The sequence below is a fragment of the Tetranychus urticae genome, chromosome 1, assembly GCF_039701765.1.
Source record: "Tetranychus urticae isolate SD_2017Ah chromosome 1, NJAU_TeUrti_SD_1.0, whole genome shotgun sequence".
NCBI lineage: Eukaryota > Metazoa > Arthropoda > Arachnida > Trombidiformes > Tetranychidae > Tetranychus > Tetranychus urticae.
Window position 1 is genome coordinate 18,784,488 of NC_142958.1, and position 23,718 is coordinate 18,808,205.

At 30.7% G+C, this 23,718-nt stretch overlaps 2 protein-coding genes across 7 annotated transcripts in view; one reads left to right on the forward strand and one right to left on the reverse strand.

Moving 5' to 3' along the window:
* Nucleotides 1–12,127, forward strand: part of Tomosyn (syntaxin-binding protein tomosyn) — a 53,855-nt gene extending 41,728 nt beyond the window's left edge. For 4 of the 6 annotated variants that reach the window (XM_089265835.1, XM_015940370.3, XM_015940369.3 and 1 more), the window contains 7 exons: nucleotides 3,848–3,964; nucleotides 4,827–4,955; nucleotides 5,087–5,524; nucleotides 5,658–5,772; nucleotides 5,917–6,137; nucleotides 6,333–6,460; nucleotides 10,337–12,127. In XM_089265835.1, coding sequence (XP_089121961.1) covers nucleotides 3,848–3,964; nucleotides 4,827–4,955; nucleotides 5,087–5,524; nucleotides 5,658–5,772; nucleotides 5,917–6,137; nucleotides 6,333–6,460; nucleotides 10,337–10,474 — 1,286 coding nt within the window. In that variant the 3' untranslated portion in view covers nucleotides 10,475–12,127. The remainder of the gene's footprint in view (nucleotides 1–3,847; nucleotides 3,965–4,826; nucleotides 4,956–5,086; nucleotides 5,525–5,657; nucleotides 5,773–5,916; nucleotides 6,138–6,332; nucleotides 6,461–10,336) is intronic. The other 2 variants (XM_015940371.3, XM_089265837.1) reach the window with 1 other exon arrangement.
* Nucleotides 12,128–13,060: 933 nt separating this feature from the next.
* Nucleotides 13,061–14,850, reverse strand: LOC149094718 (uncharacterized). The gene has a single exon (XM_089265838.1). It carries the CDS (start codon nucleotides 14,767–14,769, stop codon nucleotides 13,195–13,197), a length of 1,575 nt encoding a protein of 524 aa, XP_089121964.1. The 5' UTR covers nucleotides 14,770–14,850; the 3' UTR covers nucleotides 13,061–13,194.
* Between the last annotated feature and the right edge of the window lie 8,868 nt (nucleotides 14,851–23,718).

Here is a 23,718-nt window from a genome sequence, read left to right on the forward strand (position 1 = left end):
ATATTTACTTTAATAATTACATTTGAAAACAAAAAAAACATTCAAATGATAATCAGTTTCATTACGCCAAGTTTTCATGCAAAAAAACACTTACAATGTCAACTTTATTCATTACTGAACAATTTGAAGCAACTAAATGATAATTGTCTCCTTCAGAACTCAATGATAGCAAGAATTAATTAGAAACATTTTCTATATTAAAATCATTCTCAAGATGATATTTAAAACATTGAATTGATATTTTGTATTAAAGACAGAATCGAGACTTTGACAGAAATGTCAAACTTTGATGGAACTTTTCTTCAATTTTTGTATCGCATTTGATGAAATATTTATATAAGGAATGAATTCAGGGTGGAGATTTTTTCATGATAATCTTTTCTCCTTGTTTATCACATAAAGTCAACAAAGTGAGGTTGGCCAAAAATCAATGTTGATGGTTCCATTAGTGATTCATGTTTAAAATCTTAGTCTTCTTTAATACTTTAAATGATTGAACATGATACTGAGTGAACCTCAATCCAAGTCGAAACTGTGATTCAGAAAACTCATCGAAAGTTGAATTGAAATCGATTTGGAGCAAAAAGAAATCTTAATTTTCAGTTTTCTTCAAATCCAAATTTGGAATAAAAAGTTCCAGTTTGATTCAATTTTTCATCTTCACTTGGATTTACGACTAGATCGTGATCAGCATCATGCATCTTATGTTTTTCAAATTCGTTGAAATTGAATTCATTTTAACCAATTATCATTGGAAATGGGAAAATCATTATTTGATTAAAGTGAATAACACAAAATTTCCATTTCAATAAACTTTCTAATTATTCAATTTGATCATTATTTTGATTTATTAAATTAAATTTTAAAGTTGAACATTGTGAATATCAATCACAAAATTTTGCTCATTTTGAATCTCATTAGTTTCATTTTTAATGCCTTTTCAACCATTCAAAGTGATTCAAAAAATTATCGATTACTTGATCATCAAATAGATGCTAATTTATTCTCGACTTTTCAAGTCGATCAAAAAATGGACTTTTGTCATTTAAATTGCTTCTCAACTTTTACTGTTCATGAAAACTTGTTGAAACCTTTTGCTGGTTTCATTTTGCATCTTTTCAAGCAAAAACAACCAAATAATCATAATATTAATTATTTTTCCTCTCAAAAGTAAACCTCAAACTTGATATCAACATTTTTTCGGCTTTTTTTACCTCCAACCTTTACTGTTTATCCATCGAATAATTGAAACCTTTTTACCCAAACAATTGCTATTACAATCAACTAATTGAGTAAAACTATTATTCTGTTTAATTATTTGCATTCTCTGTTTGTTCACCTTTCCATTTTTCCCTCTTCTATTTGCATTAATCAGCCAAAACCATTTCAAATACAAATGTTTGCTTCACTTATTGAAAAGTAAACTTCAGGTGAACACTAAACTCATTAACAAGCTACATTTTGCAAAATTCATTCATTCATCTAATTAGAACACTTATTCAAGTTTCATTCATTTTTAATTTTCAAACCAATTAAACTCGTAATCGTTTAGCATCAACGGATTCACGACTTTAATCGGAAAATTTTCTCAACAATAGAAGTTGATATTTTTCAATCTTTCAATTGAATCTTTCATCTGATCAATATTAGCTCAAATGTTTCTGTTTGCAAACAGAATCAATCCAAAGCTATAAAAGCACATGAAGTGATGAAACCAAAGAAAAATTTTACTTCATTTAATTGGTTTATCATTCCTTTTGTTCCTCAGGCAAAAACAAAAATCTCATCGATTTCGAAAAAACAGAGAGAGGAAAGTTGACGAAATTAATCGCAATTCATCAATTCAATGGAAGAGATGAATTTATCGAAAATGAATTTTACGTGAGAAACGAACCAATGGAAGGAAAAAATTTCAAGCAAGAACTTTATGCCTTCGAATTGATAATTAGTAGCGAAATTTGAAAATTTCAATTTTCTAAAAAAAGGTCAATGGGAATAAGTTTAATCATAAATTTAGATTTTGGAGTTTTTTTCCTGAAACATCTGAATGAAGATAAATGTCAATAGTTATGCCGAATGATAACCTTTGGAAAAATGGAGCAAAATTCATTGAAGAATATTTATTAATGGTTGATTTCATGTTCGTTTCTTTTCCCTTCAGAATCTTGAAAATGTTCATTGATGGAAAACATGAGAAACCTTATTGAACCTTGTAAACTGATGAAGAGGACGAAAAAAGGAAACTCAAACTTTCCAACTTTGACAATGTTATTGTTGACAAAATTATCTAAAAGTTTTTATTTTTCTTCTTTTTCTTCACCATTCCAAATGCAAGAGTTAATTGAATTCTGATATCATGTAATGATGAACTTTTGGTGTTACAACTATTATCATTACTCATGTTGAATGCTTTTCATATTTCAGTCTCCTTTTCATTCTCTTATTCGGAAGTTGAAACTATTTCTCCTCTCCACATTCAATGAATATTCATACCTGAGCATGAACATTCTGGACCATTCATTTTTGTTGCCTCTGTTTACCTTTCGTCTGTCATCACTTAAAGGCATTTTCACTATTGATCCAATGTTGCTCTTTGGTAACAGATTAGTAACTATTGTTGAACATTTTCCTTCTTCTTCTTCTTTCCGCATCTTGCCATGTAATAACATGATTATCATGATTTTTCATGAGAAACTTTTCTCTCTCTCGTTCAACTATTACGATCGATCAAAAACCTTTTATTTACGTAATGATAAAAAGGCAAGGAAAAAGTGAAAAGAGAACAAAAAAAAGACTAAATGAAAACATTGAGTCTACAATTTGAGTTATCATGCTCAATCTAATTTTATTTAATCAATTGTTCAGTTTCTTCTTCAACTTCTTTTCCCTTATTTGGGTAAACATTCAATTCGGACTCATTGATTTAATCGGTTTACTTGTGTTTCAATGTTCACTTTGGATTGTTAGTTTTTTTTTTGCTTCAATCGATTATTACAGTTGTTTTATTGATATTCACTTGTTTCTTGTCAATTTTGATTAACTTAACATTATTATTATGCAAATCACAATCAATTCATAATTGATATCAATAATCACTATTATTAATCTCATTTTAATGGTCAATCTCTTGACAACATTCAATGACTCGACTCACATTACAGTTATAATTAACCATTATAAACCTCGATTACATGCTTTTCCAATTTCGCTCAAGTATTAATCTTGACCCTTTTAACCTTACTTTTTTTTCGTTTCAACCTTTAGTTGCAATTAATAACTTCAACTCCCTGCAACTATCATGTTATCCAACCATTAAATACCTGTTAATCCAACTTTTGGTTACCTTTTTCTTATCTACTTAACTCTTGACCTTTATCATTAAATAGACAAAATGGTCCCATCAATCTCTGAATTCAACGAGATGCAATTTCAATAACAATTCATCAATTGATAAAACCAACTTTTTGCTTCTTTTATTTTCGTTGATCAAAACTAGTCACAGAAAAAAATTCAAATATGAATCTAAAATTAAAGACAATTCAAATAAATTTCCGCTCAAGTATTCTGATTGAAATGAAAAACTTTCGATATCAATAATTTTCAATCCATTTACACTTCGATTTAAATCTAAAAACGAATAAGAAAAATTTGACAAAAAAGGCAAAAACTTGTATCATTGTCGGTTGAACTCCCTGTTGATAACTATTTTCATCCGAATATTAATATCAAGTTTTAGTAAAAATTTTCTTGACGATTCAGGGTTGACTATTTCTGTTTGTTCATTTGAATATTAATTGGATAATTTTTGAAACTAATATTATTTTTTCGACTCTTTCTCTTCTTGTAGATAAAATTGATAACTCTTTTTCCCGCTCAAGAAGTTCAAGTGTCTCAAGCTTGGATAACATTTCCAGTGAACCCATACAGTGCCTAACATTTGCTGAATCGTATACAACTAAATCAGGTAAGTTTTGTTAGTTAACCAAAGCAAATTGTTAACCAACCAACTCATTGAATAACTTGGTTTCCGAATCAGTTCATTAATAACAGTTATAACTGTGTTAACCATTTTCGTGCTTTTCCTTTAACCTTCATTATCTTGTAGTAATTCAACAAGAAAATTGATAACAATTGATCAATCTTGATTGTACACTGTTTAACTTGATTCATCAATTTATTGATCCGTTATTGGTTTTATTTTGTTGATTCTGCTTCTAATTTGTTTCCACTTACACTCAACCATCAATCACTGATTCCTTTTTTATTCATCTTTTAATTTACATTTCATCATTACCTTCAACTTAATCAAGTAATTAGATATTCAGAAGGTTCACAAAACTCAATTTTTTATCAGTAATAAGTTTCATCTCAATTCATTTTTCACTTCTCAGGTTTCTCAATCAATCTCTTTATTCATTTACATTTCATTAAAATCGTTACTTTATTTTGCTTTGACAATCAGTTTAGATATTCATTTGCTTATTATTTAACATCTTAATTGTTCTTTTGATGTTTTTTTAATTTAATTTGGTTCATCTTTTAGTTGAACCTTTCATTAGGCAATTTAATTAGACTAATTGTGCGATGTTTGAAACTTAAATTCAATTTTAGTTTATTGTCGCCATCTTACGATTGAAAAGATTAACTAGAGATTAATTTTTTTAGATTAGGGGAATTAGTTTTACCCCTTTTCATTGTGCAAAGATGGCGGTAAAAAGATTCACGTGTTTTTACATTTTGTTAATTTTCATTTTATTTTGAATTTTGTGACTTGATTTTCTCATTAATTATATAATATTAATTTAATTTTGTTTGGCTATGTTCAGAATCATCATATGGACCATGTTTATGGGTTGGAACCAGTCAAGGATCAGCTTTATCTGTAACTATTACTCTTCCTGAGACCAATGATAATCGTGTTTTGTGCTTACAATCAGTCCTTGCTGTTTCCAGTGGTAAGAAATTTTCTTTTCTGTCTGAATTTCTATGTTTTTCCCTCATTTTTTATTCATCAGTTCCGATGTTCTAATTTAACTGTACTAATTTAACTAATCTGTTTTCTTTCTTCACTCCATCTTTCTTTTAGGCAATGTCTTCAGACTCAAGGGATCAATTTTGTGTATATCATTTTTAGATTATTCTGGAACTATTGCAGGTCTAGCCGAGCACTCTAAGGATTCCAAAACAGCCACTCCAACCGGTAGTAAAGGAAACTCTAGCGGTATAGGTAATGCTTCTAATGCGGCTTCTGCAATGACCAGCTCTGGACTTGAAGATAAACGATCTGGTTCCTTGACTATATCACGTTCTTCTAGTTCAGGTGCTGGAAATTTCAACAGTAGTCGTAGTAAAGTGTCGCCCACATCATCTTCAACTGACATGAAAGATTCACAATTTGTAGTAATAGTATCCGAGAAGCAAGCGCGAACCATTAGTCTACCAAGTCAAGTGTACATTGCCAAAGCAGAGCTTTCGGAAACCTCATTCACTATTCGAGCAGATGTTATTCAAATGAAGTTTTCAGGTAAGTCATAGTACATTAGCAAGTACTTTTCAAAAAATTTCAGGCAATGGAATTTAAAATTGCTTGAAATTTTCTTTCTTCTCTTTTGCCGCTTAATAATTTAACCTTTTTTTATCAATTTTTCTCATCACAGAAAATGGAAACAGCATGTGTTTGGTAACATACCTTGCTACCGGAAATATTGTTGTTTACAGCCTTCCTAGTCTCAAGCAGTTAATTGATATAGATTTTCCTTCTGTTAATGTTAGGTAACTATATAAATCATCAATTTCTTTTGAACTTACCCTGAAAGCTCCAAAGGTGCTCTCAATCGAGAAAATTTTTCAATAACACCTTTTCAATGATTGATTTTCAATTTTATTTCTTTTTTTCTTACTCTTTTTACCTTACAGAATTGCAAGAACAATTTCATTTAGTACCAATGGACATGGAATGTATTTAACCTCACCTTCGGAGATTCAAAAGTTTACCATTGCATCCTCCTTGAAAGATATTATTCCAGATATGCTTGGTAACCTTTATGTTTTCAAAGAGATGCCTGAACCACCTAAACAATCATTTTTCAAAGGTCTATTCAGTGGTGGACCAAGTATTCTAGATCGAGAAGAATTATGTAATTATTATATTTAATCATTTTTTATTGTTAATGTTACCCTTAATTCATCATTATGGTGCTTTTTATTACACCAATACTATTAATCATTGTCAATACATTGATTAAAGTTCTGGTTACAAATGTCATTTCAAAATTAATTACATCATTTCTCTGTCTTATAATTTCTCTCTTTTTCCTTTTCTCTCCCTGAAGTTGGTGAAGCTCAATCTGGTAAAGGCTCTAAAGTGGTTGCCAAACATATTCCTGGTTCTCAATCTGCTTTGGATCATGCAAAATTACAATCTGGTTCACTTGCTGCTGAATTAGCTAAAGCAAGAATGGTTAGCAATTTATCCTATTCATTATGTTTGCTCAATTTCGTGTTTTTATACTTCTTTGTGTGTATAATATGTGTTGGTCAAATTTTCTTGATTCATTTCTCCTCCTTGACTACTTTCACTGCATAAACAACACTTATGAAGCTGAATATTATCATGCATTGGTAATTTTCACAGATTTACACTCTACATTTCTTTAGAGGAAAAAAAGAGTTTTAACAAGAGTCAAAAATTAAGAGTTAATTTAAACGAAATCTTTTGTAGCATAATAATCGATGTTTAATCGAAAGGTGCATTCGACTGTAATCATCTTGTGTCCACTTTTTTATGGTCCTCGTGATTTCAAATGGTTGTTGAAAATTTTATCTCAAATTGCCTCGGAAATGATAATACAATGTATTTTGTGTTAGGACAGAAGTGGAAGACAAAACCAAGTTGAAACTATGTCGTTATCGTTAGCCTTTGTTGTTTGGTTATTCCATGTTTTTATTATTATTATTATGTATTTTAACCCATTTTTTGTCCCTTATCTTACTGAAAACTCAACATTGAGCTTAATGTTGTGTAAAGAAAAAATAACCAATGTGATGTACAAACAGTTTTTTGGACATTGAACATGTTAACATGCTATTTTGCTTTGAACTGTTAAAACTTGCCACACATCTCAGTTTCCATCATATTGTTCAATTATATTCACTTACTTGGCTATTCAAAGGTCACTTATATCATTTAGCTTCAATTTCACTTCTCGACTATTCTATTTCTTCTCATCACATTTTTACCTCCCATTTCTTCATCATTTTTCTTCCATTTTCTCTTTTTTTTCATTTCTATTCTTTTACTTTTTCCTTAGATATTTTCCTTTTTATCTTCCTTTTCATTTCACCTTCTCAAATCAAATATCAAATTTCCATCATCTTTCAGTGACATTTTATGTATTACTTTTTCACTCCTTCTTCATCATCATCATTACCAATGAAAATTGGGTGATTGATTAACACTAGCTATCACCTAAAACAGCAATTATGTCTGGTAAACAGGCGAAAGTAAGAATATGCTGACGTTAATGATAATGATAATGATGTTGATGCTGATGCTCTTGTTGTTGATGTTGATGACTAAAAAAGTAAAGGACTAAACATTATCTGCAATTTTGGTTAATAGTAATTACTTTTGATGACAGACAAAATAATATAAACCATCCCATTTGTGACAACCAAAACCAATAGTAACACATCTCGATCATCATTATCATCCCAATGTAATGATCAACATCAGAATCTTTTATTTTTTTGTTCTCTCCTCTTTCAAATTCTTTTGAAAGGTTAACATGTTGATAATTTAGCATTATAATAATGGTAATCATAATTATCATTATTGTATCTCATTTCATTGCTACATTATATCACCACTGACATGCATGAAACTGGCAAGTTTAATATGCAACCAAATCAGGTAAATCTTGAAAGCCAACAAATTAACTTTTCCTTTGCTGAATTAACACTGACAATTACATTGTCATCTTATATTGTGGATTAGATTGAGAGATTAAACATAATTCTGTGCAACTATTTCAGGAAACTTGAACCACTTCGAACCCAACTTATCAGACTCTCCAGGTTAACCAGATTTTATCACTGTAAAGTAATGCTCCGACTATTTCATGATTACCTCTTTTATTTCCAAAACATTTGTTCACATTTTGGAGTAAAAAAAAGTGCAAAAAATTTTTGTTTCTGTTCATTGATGGTGAAATTATTTGAATGTAAAAATGAACAAAAGACAAGTGTAACTCTGATTTGCTGTATGCAAAGTTGAATTGTAATATATGGCAACTTATATTATCATTTAAGCTTTCAACTTTCTACTTAAACCTTCATCTTGCCAGCCTTTTCCTAAACTCTTTTTTTGTTGTATTATTTGACAAGAGTTTGATCTGCATTCAAGGATAAATAAGAAGAAAAATTCTCCTCTGGAGAATAGTTATTAACAGAATAGAGAATTTGTTGTTCAAAAATGCTCAGCACATCGTTTGAGATTATCTTCTCTTCTTCCATCTTCCTTCTCCAATAGTGTTGATATTTTATTTTCATTTCACTTTATTCCTCATCATCCTCATCCCTCGTCATCGTCTCTTATCTTTTTTATGCTTTTCCACCTTTGAAACTAACAAACGGTTAAAGGGAAGACATTAACTGACAAGTCAACTGCAACAAAAGGTTCAGATGAAAAGTTTCAACAAAAAAGTGAGCAAATGTTGGTAAATAAGGAAACCAATTTTCTGTATAATTGGGATTGACGTTCAATTTTTTCTTGATACTTGTCCTTCCCTAACATGTTTTACAATTCAAATTACTCTCGCCTTTTCCCTTTCTCTGTCCATCCTTTCTTGGTTAGATTACACCTTATACATGATTCACATTCCGAATCAGTTTTGTTATTGATTTCCTATTTTATCCTAAAATTTTTCACTAAATTTGGAGCAAATCCTCTTTAAAGGATCAAAAATGAATTGTTTCGCACAATTTGAGCTACGAAGTTGAAATGTTAATTGATTAAATGTTATTTTTCCCATTCTTGCCAGGACAACAATATTTAGCTAATTCAACCAGATAAACATGGAAAAAATATTCCGTTTCTCAAGATCTTTATTTCAAAGGTGGATGTTAGCATGAAAAATTGTTGAAATAGCCAATTTCAAGTCTGAACTCACAATATTTTATCTTCTTTCTGCCTCAACATGTCTTAATACGCATCTTTCTTGTTGAAACTCGTTTATTTGCTCAAATTCTTGTTCAATATGGTCAACAATTACTCTTAAAAGGATAACTTTTCACCTATTTTTCAAGTTGATGTCAAGTTGCTTTATTCTGCTAACTATAATTCAGATAAATTTAAAACCATGTCACCAGTGAATTACAGTTTTCCAGGTTTACAAGACTTTTCCACTTAGTTTTGAACTTTATTAAATTTTTCCTTGATTGATTGCATCTAATTCACTTTTGATTCAAGTTGAACTTATTTAGCCTTTTCTCTGCTCTTTATCATAACAATTATCGGTCAAACTTAATTTCTCATGATTTATTGTCCACTTAAAGGATAAACCTTATTTTTTTACCTTTTTTCTTGGAGGTAATTAATTATTCTTGAATTGGTGGTTAAACGAATACTGGTTCATTGATTTGTAGATAACAGGTTTGGTTCATTTAGGATAATTCACAACCAGAATCCATCAAATTGTCATATTAATGTATAATTTTCAGGCTTCTCCAACATCATTAGTTTATGTTCACAATTATCATTATTGGCAAATGGCTGAATAGTTCAAAGCCTAGTAAAATAAATTTTTTAGGTTCATCAATCACTAATCTTAATTGTCTTTCTTGATCAACTATTTAATATTTAATTGAAATGAAAATTTTATTCACTTTCAACAAATGTTTCAATGTTAGCAGTTCTCATTACAACATTACCCGATTTACCAGAAGTAATAATGATTCTGGTAACATTTTTTTCTGGTTCAAAATTATTTTCCTCTTTGGTGATATAAAATTTTGATTTGACCAATATAAAATACACTCGTATTATGATTGGCAAAAGTAATGTAATTGATGATTTAACTTGGTTACACCATCAATTATATAATTCAATTACAAGAAACATGAAAAAAAACTAAGTGACATGTTTACCTTAAACAAGAGAAAGTCATACAATTGAATTTCTGTCATAATATTTTTTCTATTTTGTACTTTCATTGATTATCTTGTTGTTATTACCTTACCTTTGATATACCTCAACCATCATGATAATCATGATAATCGTTGTGTTTATTTTCTTTTATCACTAATATTTTTCTTGTTTCATTTCCTTTCATCACAGGGATTGACGGAGAGAGGTGAAAATCTTGAAAGATTGGAAGAAAAGACAGCCCGAATGATGGATGAATCTGAAGGTTTCCGAAATTTATCACGTCAATTGTTGAACAAGTATGAAAACAAGAAATGGTATCAATTCTGATTGGACTCATCGAGATTATGATGATGATGCTTTCCAAGAATCACAATGGTTCCAATGATGCCTCCAACCTCAACAGGAACATCTGTAATCCATGCAACAAAAGCTGAATGTCAACCTGATTCAAACTTCGCACACTCAACATTTTTTTACTTTTGGATTCAACGTTTCATTTTGGCTGACTTTTTCCTTTCCCCTTCTTTTGTCCATTTTAATGATAAAGAAAGTTTTTGGACACCAATTGTTGATGATATACAACAATAATAATGATTACCGTAAACAGAGTTACATGAATTTCTGAAGCATTATGCATTGTATCTATGGAAGCATTACACTGAAAGCGATCAATACTTTGTAAAGCTCTGCTAATATTCAATAGATGGATATTTCGAGTTGCAAGTAACATTTGTTGGTCCTTTTTTGTATATAAATACAGAGTTAATTAGTGGATTTATTCATTGTTAACAAATGAGGCTAAAAGTTGTAGTAATTATTGATATTTATATGTAAGGAAGAAAACAAAAACAGAATCATTATTGTTGCTTTTAATTGTCAATCTCAATTATTTCTTTGTCTTTTCTTCCCTCCTTGTATTAATCTTTCATCGGTAGGCTTAATGTGATATTACAAGGTTAAGACAATTGCTATTATAATTTATTCATTGTCAATTGCAATCAACTTTAATCCTTTATCCATTAGCTTCTGCTATCCTTTTCTTACCAACAATTCTCAACACGTACAATTAAGCGATATTTTCACTCATCATCATCATTCTCGCCAAGATAATCATCTTCAGTTGGAGCCAAGGAAAAAAAAGCTACAACCAAATGGAAGCACAATTGGCTTGAACAATTTGATATCATTATCCAATGAAAACCATACAAAGAAACCAATGTCAAGATTAATCATCATCGCCATCTGAACCACCTTTTTTCAGTGAATCAAGGGAAAAGCAAAGAATCTAAAGGAAAGTTCTGAAAGCCACAAGAGAAATTCAAAAAAAGCTTTGGAAAGGAAAAGATTGCAAGAAAAAACATGTTCTATTTGAAAAACATTATGTAAATTGTATTTAAAATACGATCATCTTAGCTGTTGCGTTGTTTTTCCCTGCCTATTCTTTTCCAATTTCATCAGATAATTGGTTGAAATGCAAAACTGATTGATTGATTACTGACAACAATCAACACGAACAAACAAAAACAACCAAATCAATTGCCACAAACGGCTTTGACTCTTTTACATGAACCTTTTTCGTTTTTCCCTGTTATCCTCATCTCATATTTATAACTATTATTTATAACTATACTTTGATTATATTAATTGCTATTATAATCTTATTTGTTAATCCTTTCTCTCTTTTACCCGATTCCTGAAAAAAACTCAACAATGTTGTCTCATCATTCCTTATTATCCCATTTTGGTTTACATTGTATCATAATTACCAACTCTTTGTTACTTACCTCTTAATATTTTATTGTTTTTCATCACTTTTACCATTTTTATCATCATCGTCGTCAGAAATATCATCACTAGTATCATTGTAATCATTATTTTCATCTCATCATCTGTTTACATAGATAATTATTTATTATTTACTTTTGATTATGACGATGATCATTGACCAGTTCCTTCAATTATAAACCTCTTCCGATCTCATCCTCAATTGCTTGTCAATTTTAATTACCTAAAGTGACTTTTCTCCACAGAATCATACAGATCAGGATCTCTCTTCTAGATAATATGAACATTTAAAAACTCACCTTCGTACTTATCGAGGTTAATTGATACAAAACGATTAATATAAATGACTATAGATCATCAAGAGTGACTTGTAAAATTAATGAAAACATAAAATGAACTAAATCTGAATGCAATTTATAATATATTTGTAAATATAAATATCAACATAACAAAACAAAAAGCCAATAATTAGGGATAAAAAAGTACAATTAAGAAAATACTAACAACTTAAGTGATGTTGAATGGTAATTTAATTGAACCAATTCAATTAAATTGTCATCAAAAAGCAAAAACTAGTTGGAAATTATGAAAAGATTATTATGATTATTATTATTCTTATGTATACTTATAATTGTTGTCGTTGCTTCTTTTGTTTTGTTTAGAGAATCAAATTAAATAACATTTTTGGACTATCAATGATAATCAATTATAACTGAAACTGTAAACAAAGTAACCAGAAAAGCAACCAGATCCACTAGATAAAGATATCCAAAGATATTACACTTGAACAATACTCTTAATAGAAGGATTGACTGTTTATTTCAATTTTTTGTCCTTAAATCTTGTTCAATCACAAAGCGTGAATAAATGACCAACAATTGACAATGAAAAGCTTTTACGAACAAATCTTGACAATGAATTAATGACAGTCAATGTCATTTTTCTGGATAAGGATAAGAAATGATTATAATTATGAATTAACCAGGAGTCTAAAGTGATACAGTAACTCGGTTCTTTGTTTTTCGCAGGCTCCATCTACCACCATAATTCAGTGAACAATAAATTTTACTAAATGAAATAAAATTATTTATTTTAGACACAGTTAGTTAATCTTTCACAAGTGTAAAGTTCAGTTGACAGAAAAGTAAATTTTATTGAAAGAAAAAACTTAGTCTACAAGAGTTTTACAATTAAAAAGTCCAAATTGAGTTGGTGATTAAACAAAACACATTCTAGTACATTAATTGGTGAGTTCGACCTTTTTAAAGACTCAAAATGTGAAAATGTACTTTTAAAGGTTTTTTCAGTATTCTATTGAAGGCATATACTACTTCATGAGATATTTTATCTCCTTTTGGAGCTGAAACTTGAAAATTTTGCAAAATTGAAACCAAGTAAAGGAAAAGCTCAGTCATTGCAAAATTTGCACCTGGACAGACCCTTTTGCCTCCACTAAATGGTATCAGATTTGGCGATTTAACTGCTTTTGTCCCATCCTCACTGAGAAATCTCTCTGGTTTGAATAGATGGGGATCATTCCATAGATTTGGATCACGATGAACAGCCCAAAAGTTGAAAATAACTATTGCATCTTTGGGTATAAAGTAGTTCATTACCTTCGTATCTTGAGCAGACCGTCTGTGTAAATTAAGAGGAGTGATTGTTGCTATTCTTAGAGTTTCATAGATGAACGCCATTGTGAAAGGCATTGAAGTTCTGTCTTCATAATCTGGTTGACGTTCGAATCCAATGGTTTTCTTAATTTCCTCTCTTATTTTTTGTTGGTATTCAGGATAAGTAATCAAGTATAACATCATATGGCTCAGTGCAAGTGTTGTAGTATCGGCACCGGCTGCATAAAAATCAGCAGTATTCCGCCGCAATGTGCTATTAGAATGATTTGGCTTACCACTTTTTGCAGGTTTTATCATCTCCAGAGCTTCTCTTAATTCCTGTTTGGTTCGAAGTTGACGATTGGAAAGTTGATTCTGAATATCATCAGGCAGCCCCAATAGTACCATAGTTACAAAGTTGTACTCATCCAAATCAGGGAAAGCTAGTTGAATTAACCTTTGCTTGTCGTAGTAATAATCAAAAATATCGCCACTGCGGTACTCCCATTTAAGAGCAAGACTGGCTGAGCTGACTCGGTTTTGACCAAATGACCGTAGAAAAGAAGATTTCCATTGTTCCCAGTCCTCAGGAACATTATCACGTATCATGCTATTAAACCATTTTAATGCATTTCCTTCGAAGTTGGATTTAAGACCATTTATCTTGGCTTTATCTAGAACCCAGTTATTGTGCTCACACATCTTTTCATATGTTGATAGCCAAGTCTTTGCATCTTCTGTCTTGCCATCGAACTTAGAGATTTCCATGCGTTGCACTTTTTGATTGACCAGAGGTCGAATCGAATCTTGGAAACATTGAAAAGTGTTGAAAAACATTTCTTGTTGAGCTCTCATCATCTCTTTCACTGCTTGTAACACCACTGAGTCTTGATTGGAACTTGCAGATGCAGAAATTGGAATACTCTCGGAGTTGTCAGACATTTGCTGGACATCACCTTCATCACTAAGCACACTACCAAATTCACAATTAACATACGGTGTTGATTCGTCTTGAGTGAGTTGGACGGTCAGAGTTCGATGTCTAGTGAAGTTTTCAAGAGCGGACGCTACGGAGGGCTTTGAAACTATCACTTGATGAGAAGAAATGAGTCGATGTTGCGGATCAACCATGACCCATTCGTTTTCTGAATGAACTTTATATTTCACAAGATGCACTTGCTGATTTTCAGCACGTTGAAAATAGAATTGAAACTTAGTTGACATCTTAGCGATCCTGTCGTTCACGCCAAAATTGTAGAATTCTCAATTTGAAAAGGGAAAAAACTTTATTTAAAACAAAAAAGGGTCTACAGAAAATTATTGAAAGCTAAGTGTCAAGTTAAAGTCAAAACACATTCTCCTCTTGTTTGAGGATTATTTTTGCCTTTTATTGGGTTGGAGAGGAAATAGAGGAAATAGTTAGGATAGACTGACCAGGTGTCAGCAGAAGGGTCAAAAGATTAAAAAGGATTGTTTCAAATAGATTTAAGCACTAATTCTAAGTGCTTACTTTAAGGGCTAAAAGTTAGTACTAATTCTTAGTACTAACTTCAAGTACTAAAATTTAGTACTAAATTTGAGTACTGGAAATAATTTTGAATTTTACGTTAACTGAGGATAGGAAATAAGCTGAGTTTGAATTAAATATTGGAATGGGTGAATTTGCGAACAAGGGAACAGTTCATGTTTACATTGAATTGATCGAGAATCATGTTTAGTCACTTAGTTCTCACAAATTATCAGAACCAACTAAACACTACATTGCACTACATCTTTTATATCTTTGGATATATCGAGAAAATCATGGCTTTAAAAAGGACAAAACAACTCGTAACTATCATCAGATGATTAATAAGTGATTATATTGAGGTCAGTTATACTGTAATTGTTCTCATTCGGTTTACCTGTATTCATTATCTTTACCTAATCATTATTACAACATATTTCAAATAATCATGTAATAATAATTACACCACTCAGTGCAGGGTAACCACTAGGTTACCTTAATGGTTATTTCTTATACACTGCACTGGTTACCTGCACTGGTTACCGGCACAGTTTCTTATCAATTTTTAGATAAAATTATTGGTAAAACAAAGATAATAGGAAAATCTATTTTAAAAATTGAATTAAATTGAATCACTCTCAACAAGCTTTGCATCACATCTTAGAGTCGAGTTGAATCATCATCACTGAATCCTATGGAAACTTATATTTAACAACTATTTACTTAATTGCTAATTTAATTTAATACAAAAAGAGCAAATAGACTGATCAAAAAATGAAAGAGAATCTGAAATTATTTTAGTTTCAATTTTTTTCTCATTTTTGTGATTTTTTATCTTTAAATTTGTGTTGGCTATCTTTTACTTTCGTAGTGTAAATATTTTAAACCACTATCACTCGAAGTTATGAGATAAAACCCTCGGGCTCCGCCCTCGTGTTTAATTCTCATAACTTCTCGTGGCAGTGGTTTAATCTATTCATATATTTTCTTATTTTGTCTAGGCACTTGCATTTGATCAGAAGTGATTTGACTAGCAGAAAAATAATCCAAATCAAGATAATGTTGAGTTCATTAATAATGTACCTGCTTCATTATCAGATTATATGATTATTGATTATTAATATATCATATTATAAATCAATTATCAAAACCATTTTTCATTAACAATTTTTTCAACCATACGCAGGAGAGATAATTTGCGATTCCTTTTCAGGGAAAACGAGAAAAGTCAAAATATTTCGATTAGCGAAAAAAAGATAGTCAAATCTTAAAGTTCAGTTTAATAAGTTATTGACGCCGAGAAATGTGTCAAAAACTCTTCATTGTGTATGTTGTTTTGCCTCAAAATTAAAATTAAATTTCCCGGTGAATTATATAAGCTGCCAAAGTGGCATTATATTATCTGAATTTATATTAGTTTGATTTAAATTACTGATTATAATCAATTGTGGTAGTTGAAGATCAATTGAAGCCTATGAGCACAAGATTAGATTGCTAAGTTGGTTTCGACGATTTTTCCTTTTATGTCGAAAGTTGAGGATCTGTTCAAGCTCTGAACAACTGATTTTTCAGGAGATGGCTTTGAGATGATGGTTTTGGTATTATCTTTATTGCACGCTTTCAAGTTTATTGAAATAAGTTTACTAATAATTGTCACCATAAGAATTGTTGCAACGTCAAATCATCATTTCAAACATTTGTTAATTTGTTAAATTCAAGTTATACATTCGCATTTCGCTAATATCAGCAGCTATTAGAGGGTTCTGGTTATCATCGACTGGTTATATCATTTAGTGTTGGTTTGCTTTCTGGTCTCAAATTCATTTTAATCGGTTCTTCTCTTGCTCAATAATAAAATTAGACAAAATTGGCCAAATTTACTTTTTCAATCTAAACAATTACTTTTTGTTTTGAAAATTAAGGAATAAAAAAGCTTGAAATTTGCAAGAGCTTAAATCTGCTTAAGATTGCTGAATTTTCATACGAAAAAGTTGACTATTTAAACGAAAAAAGCTGAATTGTTGCTGGTTCATTAAATAACCTCAAACCCCAATCCGAATGCGCTAAGTTATCGAATTGAATTCATTTATTTGTTGGTAAACAATTGCATTGGTGGAAGAATGATAGTTTCAATTTTAGTCAGTAAATTAACCCATGATTCAAGCACAAAACTGAGTATTATCGGTCGCATTTCGCTAATAACATCAGCAGCTATTAGAAGGTTCTGGTAATCATCGACTTGTTGCATCATTAAGTGTTGATTCACTTCTGGTCTCAAACTCATTTTTATCGGTTCTTTTTTTCTAGCAAAATAAAATTAGACGCAATTGGCCAAATTTATTCTCTGATTATAGCAACCGAAGCTTTTCTCTTGCCCTGATCAATATATTTTTTCACGAACTGAAATGACCTTTAATTTCAATTAGAGGTCAAATAACGGATTGAACTTGGACGACCTTGAACGATCAAATTTATCGTTTTTTAATCTGATGAAGCTAACGGTTCATTCATATGGCCATTTTGTAAATTAAATATAGAATTGCCTTTGAATAACCTTGAGCCTTCGAACATATATTTGTTGAATCTGTATAAGCAAATGGTTCGATTCTTATGTCTGAAGCACGTAGTCGTGAGTTGTGCTTGAAAACAGACGTAGCATAAAAAAACTTCATTTCAAACTAAGGTCATTTAAGTTAAATTATAATTAAAGTTCATAGGTGTTGTTTAATGTTTGTAATTCAAACCTTGTTTATCTTTTTTGGGGATGCCAAGATCGTTTTGAATGGATAACCACATAGTCATTTGTAGTCATTATATACAGCAAGGTGTCCACTACGGGCAGTCGAAGCTCAAAACACGTGGAGAACATGTTTTCTCTGATATTTGCCTTATTTTAGCAATAAAACACACAAATTAATGATAATTTTGTTAACACTGGGCTCACAGAGCATTTCAATGTTAATAACAAATTCAAAATGATTAGCCAATCATGATTCATTAGAATTCAAATAGGAAGATGCGAGATGTCTCAATACAATTGGCTTAGGATAGACTCTTTTTAATACCTGCATATAGATTAAAATTAAATTAAAAGAAATTAACAAGAGTGGCTGATGTGGGCTCATATGAGACTTCCGATGATGAGACGATTCTAAATAACGTAGATATCATTGTTATCGATAATAATTATTCCATCTCATTTAATAATCCATCACTAGATCAGAATCATCTATACAGTTGTATTTAATACGCTCAAGGTTATTCAAGGGCAATTCTATATTTAATTCACAAAATGGCCATAAATTCAAATATTTAATTTAAGGTCTGCCTTTATCTTTCTTTGATCAAATGCTACCTTTTAAGAATTGAACTGTTAGCTTCCTCAGATTGAAACTATAAATTTGATCGTTCAAGGTCAATCCGTTATTTGACCTCTAATTGACATTTAAATGTCATTTCAGGTCGTACTCATTTACTACTACTCTATCTACTTTATTTATAATTGTCTCATCATCGGAAGTTTCATGTGAGCTCACATCAGCCACCCTCCTTAATTTCTTTCAATTTAATTTTAATCTATATACAGGCATTAAAAGATTCTATCCTAAGCCAATTGTAGCGAGACATCTCTTATCCTCTTTTTTGAATTTTAATGAATCATGATTGGCTAATCATTTTGAATTTGTTATTAACATTGAAATGCTCTGTGAGCCCAGTGTTAACAAAATTATCATTAATTTTTGTGTTTTATTGCTAAAATAAGGCAAATATCAGAGTGGACACCTTGCTGTGTATAATGAATACGGATGACTATGTGGTTATCCATTCAAATCGTTTATACAAAATGCTCTTTGCATCCGCAACACCCTTTAAAATTTATCAATTTCTTCTTGTGAATGCGCAACATTTATTCCATTTTTGAAATCGGGAATTTTCACTTGCCTTAGTGGTAATACATCCCATCGAAAATGATACTTGCTTTGTTCATAAGGTTTATGTTATTCACATGTTCAAAACTCACACTGGCCAGAGGATAGCACAAAAACATGGCAATTGGATGAGTTGTGGCACCGACTTCAATTCCTTGCATTAAGTAAAAAAATCAACTAGTTCTACATTAGACTTTTCGTGGAACAAAGGGCTTTAAATAGTTTCTTTAACTCATTATTATCTGTAAAATAAAGTAAACAATAAGATGTTTAACCTAAGACCTAAGATTCAACAAAAGTAAGATCGAAGGCTCAAGGTTATTCAAGGGCAATTCTATATTTAATTTACAAAATGGTCATGAAATGCAAATATTTAATTAAATCCCTTCCTTTATCTTTCTTTCGCCCTGCTGGACAGCCTGTGCATAGATATAACGACCAATACGTTATTTCAAGCGTTTTCTTCATTTTACGAATAAATTTCATTTTATTTTAAGCATAACTCACGAACAAGGTAGTGCCGCAAACCTACCTTTTAAGAATTGAACCGTTAGCTTTCTCAGATTGCAAAAACGAAATTTGATCGTTCAAGGTCGTTCAAGGTCAATCCGTTATTTGACCTCTAATTGACATTTAAAGGTCATTTCAGGTCGTAGAAAATATATTGATCAGTGAAAGAGAAAAGCTTCGATTGCTTTAATCAGAGAATAAATTTGGCCAATTCTATCTAATTTTATTTTGCTAGAAAAAAAGAACCGATAAAAATGAATTTGAGACCAGAAGTGAACCAACACTAAATGATATAACCAGTCGATGATAACCAGAACCCTCTAATAGCTGCTGATATTAGCGAAATGCGAATGTATAACTTGAATTTAACAAATTGACAAATGTTTGAAATGATGATTTGACGTTTCAACAATTCTTATGGTGACAATTACTATTAGTAAACTAGTTTACTAATATTATTACTAATATTATTATCAATAATATTAGTAAACTTATTTCAATAAACTTGAAAGCGTGTAATAAAGATAATACCAAAACCATCATCTCAAAGCCATCTCCTGTAAAATCAACACAAGAAGAAATTGATAGTTTTAAAGGGTGTTGCGGTTGCGAAGATCATTTTGTATAAACGATTTGAATGGATATTTACGTAGTCATCCGTATTCATTATACACGGCAAGGTGTCCACTACGGGCAGTCGAAACTCAAAACACGGCGAGAACATGTTTTCTCTGATAATTGCCTTATTTTAGCAATAAAACACACAAATTAATGATAATTTTGTTAACACTGGGCTCACAGAGTATTTAATGTTAATAACAAATTCAATATGATTACTCAATCATGATTCATTAAAATTCAAAAAGGAAGATGCGAGATGTCTCAATACAATTGGCTTAGGATAGACTCTTTTTAATACCTGCATATAGATTAAAATTAAATTAAAAGAAATTAACAAGAGTGGCTGATGTGGGCTCATATGAGACTTCCGATGATGAGACGATTCTAAATAACGTAGATATCATTGTTATCGATAATAATTATTCCATCTCATTTAATAATCCATCACTAGATCAGAATCATCTATACAGTTGTATTTAATACGCTCAAGGTTATTCAAGGGCAATTCTATATTTAATTCACAAAATGGCCATAAATTCAAATATTTAATTTAAGGTCTGCCTTTATCTTTCTTTGATCAAATGCTACCTTTTAAGAATTGAACTGTTAGCTTCCTCAGATTGAAACTATAAATTTGATCGTTCAAGGTCAATCCGTTATTTGACCTCTAATTGACATTTAAATGTCATTTCAGGTCGTACTCATTTACTACTACTCTATCTACTTTATTTATAATTGTCTCATCATCGGAAGTTTCATGTGAGCTCACATCAGCCACCCTCCTTAATTTCTTTCAATTTAATTTTAATCTATATACAGGCATTAAAAGATTCTATCCTAAGCCAATTGTAGCGAGACATCTCTTATCCTCTTTTTTGAATTTTAATGAATCATGATTGGCTAATCATTTTGAATTTGTTATTAACATTGAAATGCTCTGTGAGCCCAGTGTTAACAAAATTATCATTAATTTTTGTGTTTTATTGCTAAAATAAGGCAAATATCAGAGTGGACACCTTGCTGTGTATAATGAATACGGATGACTATGTGGTTATCCATTCAAATCGTTTATACAAAATGCTCTTTGCATCCGCAACACCCTTTAAAATTTATCAATTTCTTCTTGTGAATGCGCAACATTTATTCCATTTTTGAAATCGGGAATTTTCACTTGCCTTAGTGGTAATACATCCCATCGAAAATGATACTTGCTTTGTTCATAAGGTTTATGTTATTCACATGTTCAAAACTCACACTGGCCAGAGGATAGCACAAAAACATGGCAATTGGATGAGTTGTGGCACCGACTTCAATTCCTTGCATTAAGTAAAAAAATCAACTAGTTCTACATTAGACTTTTCGTGGAACAAAGGGCTTTAAATAGTTTCTTTAACTCATTATTATCTGTAAAATAAAGTAAACAATAAGATGTTTAACCTAAGACCTAAGATTCAACAAAAGTAAGATCGAAGGCTCAAGGTTATTCAAGGGCAATTCTATATTTAATTTACAAAATGGTCATGAAATGCAAATATTTAATTAAATCCCTTCCTTTATCTTTCTTTCGCCCTGCTGGACAGCCTGTGCATAGATATAACGACCAATACGTTATTTCAAGCGTTTTCTTCATTTTACGAATAAATTTCATTTTATTTTAAGCATAACTCACGAACAAGGTAGTGCCGCAAACCTACCTTTTAAGAATTGAACCGTTAGCTTTCTCAGATTGCAAAAACGAAATTTGATCGTTCAAGGTCGTTCAAGGTCAATCCGTTATTTGACCTCTAATTGACATTTAAAGGTCATTTCAGGTCGTAGAAAATATATTGATCAGTGAAAGAGAAAAGCTTCGATTGCTTTAATCAGAGAATAAATTTGGCCAATTCTATCTAATTTTATTTTGCTAGAAAAAAAGAACCGATAAAAATGAATTTGAGACCAGAAGTGAACCAACACTAAATGATATAACCAGTCGATGATAACCAGAACCCTCTAATAGCTGCTGATATTAGCGAAATGCGAATGTATAACTTGAATTTAACAAATTGACAAATGTTTGAAATGATGATTTGACGTTTCAACAATTCTTATGGTGACAATTACTATTAGTAAACTAGTTTACTAATATTATTACTAATATTATTATCAATAATATTAGTAAACTTATTTCAATAAACTTGAAAGCGTGTAATAAAGATAATACCAAAACCATCATCTCAAAGCCATCTCCTGTAAAATCAACACAAGAAGAAATTGATAGTTTTAAAGGGTGTTGCGGATGCGAAGATCATTTTGTATAAACGATTTGAATGGATATTTACGTAGTCATCCGTATTCATTATACACGGCAAGGTGTCCACTACGGGCAGTCGAAACTCAAAACACGGCGAGAACATGTTTTCTCTGATAATTGCCTTATTTTAGCAATAAAACACACAAATTAATGATAATTTTGTTAACACTGGGCTCACAGAGTATTTAATGTTAATAACAAATTCAATATGATTACTCAATCATGATTCATTAAAATTCAAAAAGGAAGATAAGAGATGTCTCAACAAAAACGACCTTGAACGATCAAATTTATCGTTTTTCAATCTGAGCTAACGGTGCAATCCTTCAAAGGTAGCATTTAATCAAAAAAGATAAAGGCAGACCTTAAATTAAATATTTATATTTATGGCCATTTTGCACAAGCACAACTCACGACTACGTGCTTCACACATAAGAATCGAATAATTTGCTTATACAGATTCAACAAATATAAGTTCGAACGCTTATGGTTATTAAAGACCAATTCTATATTTAATTTACAAAATGGCCATATGAATGAACCGTTGGCTTTCTCAGATTGAAAAACGATAAATTTGATCGTTCAAGGTCGTTCAAGGTAAATCCGTTATTTGACCTCTAATTGACATTTAAAGGTCATTTCAGTTCGTAAAAAACGTTCGTTTGACGTTGCAACAATTCTTATGGTGACAATTATTAGTAAACTTATTTCAATAAACTTGAAAGCGTGCAATAAAGATAATACCAAAACCATCATCTCAAAGCCATCTCCTGAAAAATCAGTTGTTCAGAGCTTGAACAGATCCTCAACTTTCGACATAAAAGGAAAAATCGTCGAAACCAACTTAGCAATCTAATCTTGTGCTCATAGGCTTCAATTGATCTTCAACTACCACAATTGATTATAATCAGTAATTTAAATCAAACTAATATAAATTCAGATAATATAATGCCACTTTGGCAGCTTATATAATTCACCGGGAAATTTAATTTTAATTTTGAGGCAAAACAACATACACAATGAAGAGTTTTTGACACATTTCTCGGCGTCAATAACTTATTAAACTGAACTTTAAGATTTGACTATCTTTTTTTCGCTAATCGAAATATTTTGACTTTTCTCGTTTTCCCTGAAAAGGAATCGCAAATTATCTCTCCTGCGTATGGTTGAAAAAATTGTTAATGAAAAATGGTTTTGATAATTGATTTATAATATGATATATTAATAATCAATAATCATATAATCTGATAATGAAGCAGGTACATTATTAATGAACTCAACATTATCTTGATTTGGATTATTTTTCTGCTAGT